Source organism: Sminthopsis crassicaudata, chromosome 1, assembly GCF_048593235.1.
Source record: "Sminthopsis crassicaudata isolate SCR6 chromosome 1, ASM4859323v1, whole genome shotgun sequence".
Classification (NCBI taxonomy): domain Eukaryota; kingdom Metazoa; phylum Chordata; class Mammalia; order Dasyuromorphia; family Dasyuridae; genus Sminthopsis; species Sminthopsis crassicaudata.
Window position 1 is genome coordinate 503,585,396 of NC_133617.1, and position 10,291 is coordinate 503,595,686.

The 10,291-nt window shown below is 36.1% G+C and overlaps 1 protein-coding gene across 1 annotated transcript in view; it reads right to left on the minus strand.

Moving 5' to 3' along the window:
• Nucleotides 1-7,865, minus strand: part of HSD17B4 (hydroxysteroid 17-beta dehydrogenase 4) — a 148,059-nt gene extending 140,194 nt beyond the window's left edge. The window contains exons 1-2 of the mRNA XM_074281524.1: nt 7,676-7,865; nt 2,983-3,036 (exon numbers count right to left, since the gene is read on the minus strand). Of these exons, the coding sequence (XP_074137625.1) occupies nt 2,983-3,036; nt 7,676-7,733 (112 nt within the window). The 5' untranslated portion in view covers nt 7,734-7,865. The remainder of the gene's footprint in view (nt 1-2,982; nt 3,037-7,675) is intronic.
• Between the last annotated feature and the right edge of the window lie 2,426 nt (nt 7,866-10,291).

Here is a 10,291-nt window from a genome sequence, read left to right on the forward strand (position 1 = left end):
AGGGTTATCACAATTTAAAGAGGATCTAAACTGTAAATTACCCAAAGAGCTATGTAAAAACAGATCATGACTATAAGTAGGCTAAAGCATATTATTAATTATGATTGGATGAGTTATATGGCAAATGTGAAATATAAACAAAATAATCTAAGTATTTTAATGCTATCCAAAAAATATCAAAAGACTCAGTGAAATACCTCTAGATCATTACATACATTTTTTAAAGAAAGAATTTATGGAAGGATATAAACAACTGCCACAGGACAAAAAAAGGCAATCTGTAATACTGGCAAGAATGCCCACAATAGTGAGATCACAGATCTTTTAAATTAGCAAAATACCCTTATAAATATGACACTGCCTCAGGTCTCTGAAGACCAATTTTAAGTTTTCATCGATCAATTTTCGACAGTTATAGAACAGATCTGCTATTTATAACTTTGTTCTTATGGAACTTACTAACTGCTGCAACAATGTTGCAGAAAAACCTAAAAAATTTTCCCAGACTCAGTTAACAATGTTAAGTAGGAATATGATGTAATGCTACATAAAATGCTTACAATTCAGTTGGGCATAAAAGGTAGAATCATATGAGGGATAAAGGACAAGAAAACCACAAGGTTTCTATGTCAAGAAAGCAAGCAACTATGTTTTAATATGATATTAAACACTGGGGATACAAAAAAAGGCAAAAACTGTCTCAACCTTAAAGAAGATATGCATCATTCACAAAATGAACAAATGAATGAATACCATTCCTTAACTATTTATATCATATTAGGTACTGTGCTAAATGTTAGGGATACAAATGTAAAAGAAAAATAGCCTCTACTCTCAAGTATCTTACATTCTGTAGAGGGAGATAATGCACCACTAAGGACAGTAGTTCCAGGGCAGACCCAGAATTATTTACCTACATTAAGAAAATTACAATCTTTTATAAAAGTAGAGGGATGATGTCAAGATAATTACTACTACAAGATGATACTTCTTATGGAATATAAAGCCTTGACTACTGCTTCTTCTTCCTTTAGCAAAGTAGATAGGCCTCTGCATAGTCCAATACTTTTCCTGACTTTGTACCACCTCAATCTCAAATGAGATATGTGAATAAGAAATGAGCAAAACCAAATATCAGTTAAAGGCTATAAAAAAAAAAATTATCTATCTGTTACATTCAAGCCATGTTTGGTAAATAATTACAGGTTTAAGTACAGCACTAAAATTCAGAAAATACTTTTAAAAAATTCTGATTATTATCATTGTCTCAACACTAGAAATGAAGACTCCCAAAGTATTAAAGTAAAACATATTTTCTACTGCTTTTGAATATAAAGTAGGAATTGTGTCCCAACCCCCTCCCCCCCCCAAAAAAGATACTAACAAACTGAATTGAAAAGCAAATGAAGTATGGTGATAAATATTATTAAAAACAAACAAAACAAAACAAAACAAAACAAAAATAGAAAGCAATGTTAAAGGGATCATGGCTATAAGGCACAGTAACACACTGTTGGTAAAGCTGTGAATTGTTCATATCAGACTAGAAAACAATTTGAAATTATGTAAGAAAAGTAACTAAACTACTCATGCTCTTTCACCCAATAATCCTACCACTGGGCATAGGCCCCAGAGAGAAAAAGGACAAAATATTTATTTCAGCACTTTTCATGGAAGCAAAAAAAGAAACAAAGTGAGTGCCCCTCAACTGAAAAACAAGTAAAAAAATATTTTATATGACTGTAATGGAATATTACTGTACCAAATGAAATGAAAGAATATGAATTGGCAGAGCAAAGAGAACAGACTAGGAGAACAATATGTATAATGACTACAATAATATAAATTAAAACAACTCAAAAAAAGTAGCTGAACTCTGAGTAATAGCAAGTCCAATTTGATCCTAAAGAACAAAGTTGTATATTACCTTTAATTAGTATAAAAGAAGAATACTATAATATAGAATGGCACATACCAGCCATTGTTGTCTATCTGGTTCTGTGAACTTTTTCTTTGTTACAAGGGATGACATGTTGGGGGTGGGTGATATAGCCAGAAATGATTGATATAAAACCAGGAAATTTGAATAAAATTTATTAATAAATAAGAAAGTAGAAAATTCATAGTAGAGTATGCTTTGCAATAATCAAGACCTGGATAATCGAAATCTTCTTACATGGCAGTTTAACCAGAAGCCAATCACTGAATTTCTCAGTGCCCACTTCCACCCTACTATACCCCAAAAAACCACAACTGAAAAATTATAAGATGCAGAGAAGGTGCTAGTAGAGAAAGCTCTTCATCAGTCTTTTATCAATAAAATCATAGGGATGATCTAAAGGGGAGGAAAAAAAAGAAACAACAAAAAGGAAAGAAACTCATGGTAATGGTTACATGATGTTAGATTATTAGGAATTCCTTTATAACACTTTCAGAAAATGCAGCACTTGTATGATGTTACCTCCTCTTCTACCAACAATCCAGTTTTTTCAAACCCAAAACTCTTCAAACTTAGTTCCCCTCCTCTTACTGGCCTAGGCAATTGTAATGTCCACAAGCAACAAAAAGAAGTACAACAAATGTCTTATTTTTCAAGGTTTTGTATTGTATAAAATTGTTTAGTCCCTGATTTTAAAATTTCATAGTGAAAAATATTGTGAAAGTAGCTTGTTTAAAAGGAAGAGCACTCTGGTCTTGGAAAATATATGTAATCCTGACAGAATCCTGACAGAATGATTAGTGTTAAACTCTGAGAGTAAACATAATAATCTACACAAATGTAATGGTGACTAATAAATATAAATAATTTGTTGATTTGAGTTTTTAATGCCAAGAAAGAAATAGCTACTGAAATTGGTGGGGGAGGGGAATTATATATATATATATATATATATATATATATATATATATATATATATATATATATATATATATATATATATATATGTATGTATATATATATATATGCACACACAAACTTACCAACTACTGATGCACCTCTTTCTGCAAAAGCCAGTGCATAGGCTCGTCCCAATCCTAATTTGAAACAAAAACAAAAAATTGAACAATCAGTATTATTTTCCTTTCCCACAAGCTAAATTTTATACTATTGAGTAGGAGCCTAGAGTACCAAAAATTCAGAAAATACTGAAAAAAAGATAACAAATATTTAGATTATTCTTATATCTGAATAATGCTGTTGAAAAAGGAGCTTTACAACACTAAAAACTACCATTCAAATGAATTATTTTATGGTATGAACTATCTTGAAAGTTTAAGAAATTAGCAAAAGTAAGAACCTAAATTCTTCCCAATCCTCATCATCAAATAGAGGCTAAGAAATTTATCTGATAGTTGTAGGAAACTTAAGTACTTTGGAAAAGTACTTAAGTTTTTCTTGTAAAAATCAAAAGGCTGTAATTTAATAAGAGACTCCATCAAAGGGTCAGAGGACTATAATCAAGCATAAATATGTCTTTTCTCCCTTGTTAGGATTTTGATGAATGGAAAGGTTATTTATCCCCTACTCCACCATGAAATCCAAGTATGCATTTCACATGTAAAACCCAAGGAAAAAAATAAGCACATCTATATGGTCCTGATTCTTATTTGAGAGAATAATTCAGAGATTCTCCTAACAATTATCACATAATTTCCATGCACGTCTTAAATATCCATTTTCTCTTGCTTTTTGTTTTCAACATCTAAAACAAGCACTGAAGGCCTACTGCCTCTTTGTCCAATATTAATTGCATATATAAAGTATATACTTGGGCGCAGATAACTCTATAGCTCTATTATCATAGATAAGAACATACTACTAATTTTGGCCCACTCAAAGGAATACATCACTCCCCTACTCTCATCCCCTTCAACTAATAACTCCTCTCAAAAACATTTTGCTATACCAATTATCATCTCTGAACTGCACTTCCCCAAAAAAGGCAAAAGCATCTCTAGCACATGTCAGATAAGGGAATTTTTTTATACAGAAAAGAAGATCCAGAAATCCATCAATATAGTAATGACACCTCCATAATCTGAGGAGCTGATACATCATGTCTCCCATTCTGGATCTGTAGGGCTATAATTTCCAACCTATTAAATTTGGCTCTTAAGTTTCCCAACTATTCATATATTTCTGGTCACTACACGGAAACCATTTAGGACTTCCTTAAACTATCACTTACTATTTCATTCAAAACCACAGGTTTATATTTAATGAACTTTTACTCCAGAAATAGCTCCTAATTATTTTAGCATTCTTAGAGAATGCTATGTTTGAAGCACCTAAAGCTGACTAAAAAAGATATTCTTTAATAAATATTTTAAATCTTTAATAAATGTAATAAAAATAAATTTGAACATTTAAATGTCATGTATGGGTTTCCTTTCCTCTTCCCTAGCATGGAAATAGGGTTACTTATGATTACTCATTTGTGGAGGCATTTTTTGCTAAGTAAAATAATTGAAATGTGCAGAAGAAACTGATTAAATTCCTTTATTTTTAAATTTCTCAAGTTCTAGGAACCCTTATTCCCATTGCTGGTGTGAGTGGCCCTGATTTACAGACCTTTTACGCTAATTTCTTCCAATTAGAATATAAGCTTCATTAACACTTCCTAGCTGTGTGACCCTAGGCAAATCACTTAACCCCAGCCTCAGAAAAAAGGAAAAAAAACAAAAAAAACCACTGGTTTTTTTTTCTTTGAAATTGATCTTTTAATATTTTATACAGTTTTATATATCTCCCACTATGCCATGTTAGTCCAGTATTTTGAAATTATTAAATCAAAACTGACTTGCTATATTAAAAGGTACTCAATGACTTCCTTTTAGACAATTATGAGAGTTTCTAATTTATCCTCTCCCATTTTATTCCTCAATGTGTATGCTATCTATGCCAGCAACCATCTCCTAAACCAAATTCAAAATGAACAAATAACTTTCTCTGATATCTAGATTCAGAATCAATATGAATCTTAATCATTAACATCATTATTTATATACAGCTCTACCTATCGAACTAAATCCTAATGCCTTCTTCTCTACAATCTTTCATATCATATCATACCATATTCTAAAACTTTTTGTACAATTGGGAGCCTTAAGAGCCAAATTTAATAGTAGTGGGAAGCTATATACCTTCAAATCCAGATTGGGAGACATGATGTATCAGCTTCCCAGTTCATAGTGGTGTCATTAACATTGACATATTCCTGAATCTCCTTTTCTGTATAGGAAAATTCCCATATATAACATGTACTAGAGATGCTTTTGCCTTTTTGGGGGGTTCACAAAACCCACTGCCAAAGCTCTGGTTACCTCAAGTTGTAAAACTATAAATTTCTTCTTATGAACCTAGATCCAGACAGGATTGGAATCCATGTCTACTCTCAACTTAAAATTCAGGATTTCTAAATATGACTTTCTCCATACTTTCCTAATAAAAGTTCCTGCTAAAAAGTGTCAGACAGCCTTACTCGGGCAGAACAAGAATTAGAGGGGATCTCCTTCCATGAAATAGTCTGGATAATGAGAGAGATATCAGTGAATGTGTAGAGGTCAAAAGAGACAAGGGTTTTAGAAAGAATCCTAAAAAAAAAAAAATCAATAAAGAATCATCAGCGCCAAAGGATGTAGAGAACTGCAAAATAGAGAGCTGCAAGAAACAGAGGGAAAGGATGAAACAGAAAATAGTACTCATCATTCCTTCCATATCTTTTAAAGTTTTCCCCAAATGAAGGAAAGTATTGGGGAGGAAGGAGAAAAGAAAAGTTATAAGGAGATAAAATGTGATTATGGTTAGACCTCAATTCTATATCTATAAAATGAGGAGTTTGAACTGATAAGAGTGGACTAAGTACAAGGGTAGCAGGTATGGCAATGGATATCTCAACTCCCTAATACTGAAAGTCCTCCCTCTCAATGCAGAGCCCTCACTCTGCTCCCTTCCCACGCAGCTCTCTGATCAGTCAGGTTCCCAGAGTCTGACATTTTTTAATCTAGGGTGTACAAATTGTGAGGAGCATGCACATTTTCTGAAGCTGCCTTCTTCCTGAGATGATTCTCTGCAAAACCAAGTTTGTCTTTCTTTGATGGAATGCTTTCTCTGGTATTGCTCCAAAACCCTCAAGTGCCAAAGAGGGTAAAGTTCACTCCTCTTTACCAAGTTTCCATATCTAGTTCTTCCTGTTTCTGGCACTTCTAGCTGCAACTCTCTTCAGATTGAAATTCTGAACTCTGAACCTTGAAACCACCACTAAGGTCTTTCCAGATAAAAATCTCCTATCTTATGTAAAAATGAGACCTGAGTCTGGAGTCAGGAAGACTCATCTTTATGAGTTCAAATTTGGAGTCAGACCAATATTAGCTGTAACATTGGGCAAATCACTTAGCCCTGTTTGCCTCAGTTTCTCATCTATAAAAGGAGCTGCAGATAGAGCTTTGCCAAGAAAACTTTAAATGGGTCACAGAGTTGGATACTACTAAAAAATGCCGAAATAACAAAAAACTTCACATGGTTGTTGCAGGGATCCAATGTGATATTGTAAAGTGCAATGCCTGGAAGAGAGTAATTTATCTGTTCTCTTCCCTGATCCTTTCTTAGGAAAAAAAAAAAGTTACGGACTCTTGGACATATTAAATTTGCCTCTTAAGATTCCTAACTACAGACATACCTCTGGGCATTGCTTACAATTTAGGACTTCCTTAAATTATCACTTATAATTTCAACCAAGAGCATGGTTTTATTTTTGTTAACTTTTATTCCAGAAAATTCCTAATAGCATTCCTAGAGAACGTAGTGTTCAAAGACTCTAGTTCAATTAACCTCCACAAAACAGGTGCGGTATTTAGGATTAACTGTCAGCCTTAGAATTTTCTTTTAGTAAGATGCAGAATTCAATCCAGCCCAATGCAAGAGGTCCAGGAGATGAGGGATTCCCCTTGGTATCTACATCCCCTAGTACCAGGCCTTGCAAAAACTTCATAAATCTTTGTTGAATTGAATTGAATCACTGACTAATCAACATGCTTGAGGTAATCCTCTGAAAATTAAATTGTCATTTGAACAATCACCCTGTATGATATTTCCAGTTCTAAGATGGGACTTCGCAGCATCTTTAAACCTAGTCGGCAAAGGTCACTAAATAGGTATTTAGAAAGTACCTTTCAAACAAGCCTGCTGCAGGAGACGGCAGACTTTCATCTAACTCTATAAAGCCAAAAACCAAAAAGACAACTACATTTAGTAGCCAGAAGCATGCGGGACACTTCTTCAGCAGAAACAGAATATATTTTAAAGTTCCTGAAAAGGTGACTGGAGAAAAGGAAGGTACCCAAGGCTCCGGAGGGATTTTAGGGAAGGAGGCTAAGGTTTTACGTTTTGCATACTTAGTGTCGTTTCCACTCGGAGCCTCCGCCACTAACCTTAGTGGCTCCAGAACCAGACTAGCTAGGACTCTTTTCCACCCCCACCCCAAACTGCGCCGGCCGGACCATCCCCCACCAACGCCACCTCCCCCAGTCCCGGGACAGCGCCAGAGCTGCAGGGGGGGTCCGAGCCCAAAAGCGTGCGTGCGCATCCCTTCGCGAGGGGGTGTGGGAGGGGGATGGGGAGGAGCACCCGGGCGAGCGGACGGAGCTCCCCAAGCAGTCGCCGCCGCTAGCTCACCTCCCCCCGCACCGGTGACCAGCACCACCCGCCCGTCGAATCTCAGTTGCCCGTCCATAAGTCCTGTTCACAGCCACAAGCACACCTGCTAACACCTCAGAGGCGTACAGGGATCTGCGCGGCAGGGGAGGAGGCGTGGCTAAGGGGGGGGCGGAGACGGGGTGGGAGAGCTAGAAAAGGCGGAAGGATATAGAGGCGAGACTAGTTACTCTTAAGAAAAGGACTAGGAGCACGTGAGCAAAGAAGGGAGAGGAAGTGCCCCTGTACATCCCCAAGGGCTCTTGGGAAATGTAGTCCAGTATCTCCCCGATCCCTTCCCCGATCTAGCCCAAGTAACAGTGACTGAGGTTGCGCTGCTTGTCTTTGGCTGGTGAGCAAGGCCCGGATTGATCATTGTTGGAGACAAAATGAGTTATCAGCTTTCAGGCACAAATTTACCCAAAGAAGAAAGCGATTGGGAGGAAAACCTAAGGCCAGCCTTGGCAAATAATCATTTTGGTTGTTTTGTGGGGAGATTGCTTGGAGGGCTGGACCTCCCTCAGAGGAAAGAGCCTGGGTTGGAACCAGAGGAGCGATTTTTTTTTTTTTAATTAATAGTTTTGTTTTTTGTTTTTTTAATTTACCAGATATATGTATGGGTAATTTTACAGCACTGACAGCTGCCAAACCTTTTATTCTAATTTTTCCCCTCCTTCCCCCATCCTCTCCCCCAGATGGCAGGTTGACCAATACATGTTTAATATGTTAGAATATAAATTAAATACAATATATGTATACATGTCCAAACAGTTATTTTGCTGTACAAAAAGAATCAGACTTTGAAATAGTGTACAATTAACCTGTGAAGCAAATCCAAAATGCAGGTGGACAAAAATAGAGGGATTGGGAATTCTGTGTAGTGGTTCATAGCCATCTCCCAGAATTCTTTTGCTGGGTGTAGCTGATTCAGTTCATTACTAATCTATTGGAACTGATTTGGTTCATCTCATTGTTGGAGAGGGCCTCGTCCATCAGAATTGATCATCATATAGTATTGTTGAAGTATACAAAGATCTCCTGGTCCAGAGGCCTATCTTGAACTCCACTTGTGCAACTTATTACCTGCGTGTTCTTAAGCAAGCTGCTCTGTTGTCCTGCATTTCTTCAATTGAAGAAGTTGAGAGAATTTATAAGAAATGATCTTCAGCTGCCTTGCACCACGCTTTAAAAACCTCCCTCAGCCACTGTCCAAGCAATCAGCATAAAATAGAAAGGAACTGTTCTTTTAAACGTCAGGTGTGTCCTAGAAGAATACAACTAAAGGTTCGCTGATCCTGGCCTGCAGTTCTTTGTAAACCAAGCTAGATCGAGAGAAAAAGCTCTACCACCTGTGTAAATCTGGAAAGGTCTCTGTAAAGGGGGATGCTTGGAATGTTTTTAAAGAATCTAGAGATTCTATGAAGCAGAAGTGGGGATGAAATACATTCCACACTTAGAGAATAGCTAGTAAAAAAGAGACACTACATATAATCGATTATGTAAAGAATAAGGAAACAGCCAATTCGGTTATGATTACAGAATACAGGATGGAAAATTATATTCATTAAAGCTAGAAAGAAAGACTGGGACCAATTTTGTATTCTTTTTAAGAGATTGAAAAATTTCTATTGTATTCTAGAGACAATCCGGAACCTCTAGGCTTGATTGGATAAGAGGGAGATTTTTTTTTTTTTTTACTTTTAAGGAAGATCACAGGCACCAGCTTGTAAGATGGACTGCACTGATAAGAAACTTAGGTACAAATCTGTGGAAAAGGAATGAATTTATGGCCAAAGAAGAACTACAGAGTATTATGAAATTCAAAATGGATAATTTTTATTATATTAAATGAAAAGGGTTTTATGCAAACAAAACCAATGCAATCAAGATTAGAAAAGAAGCAAAAAAACTGGGGGAAAGTTTTACACCCAAAGTTTCTGATAAAGGCCTCATTTCTAAAATATATAGAGAACTGACTCAAATTTATGAGAAATACAAGCCATTTTCCAATTGATAAGTGGTCCAAGGATATGAACAGACAATTTTTAGAGGAAAAAATTGAAAGCCATTTATAGTCTGTTAGGTTCTTACTAAGTGCTAAGTCGGAACTTAACAATTCTCTAGTTTCGGCCTTTACTGGGAGTTTTACATCTGTGAACTCCTGGGGAGGAGCTTGCATGCTTAGAAGGAGCAAGTTCATTGGTTGAAGTAATTTTTCCCAGAAGCCCTTGTGTTATCCCATGCCCATTCTCTGGGAGGATAAAAGAGAGCAGCACTCGAGAGATAGAGAGTTTCTGCTCTAGGCCAGAGAGCAATTGGCAGTTTCTGGAGACACCAGAACATTACACTAGTCATATGAAAAAATGCTCTCTATCATTATTGATTAGAGAGATGCAAATTAAGACAAATCTGAGGTACCACTGCCACACCTCTCAGATTGGCTAAGACAACAGGAAAGGACAATGATAAATGTTGGAGGGGATGTAAAAAAACTGGGATACTAATACATTGTTGGTGGAACTGTGAACTGATCCAACTATTCTGGAGAGCAATTTGGAACTATGCTCAAGGTGCTATCAAATTATGCATATCCTTTGA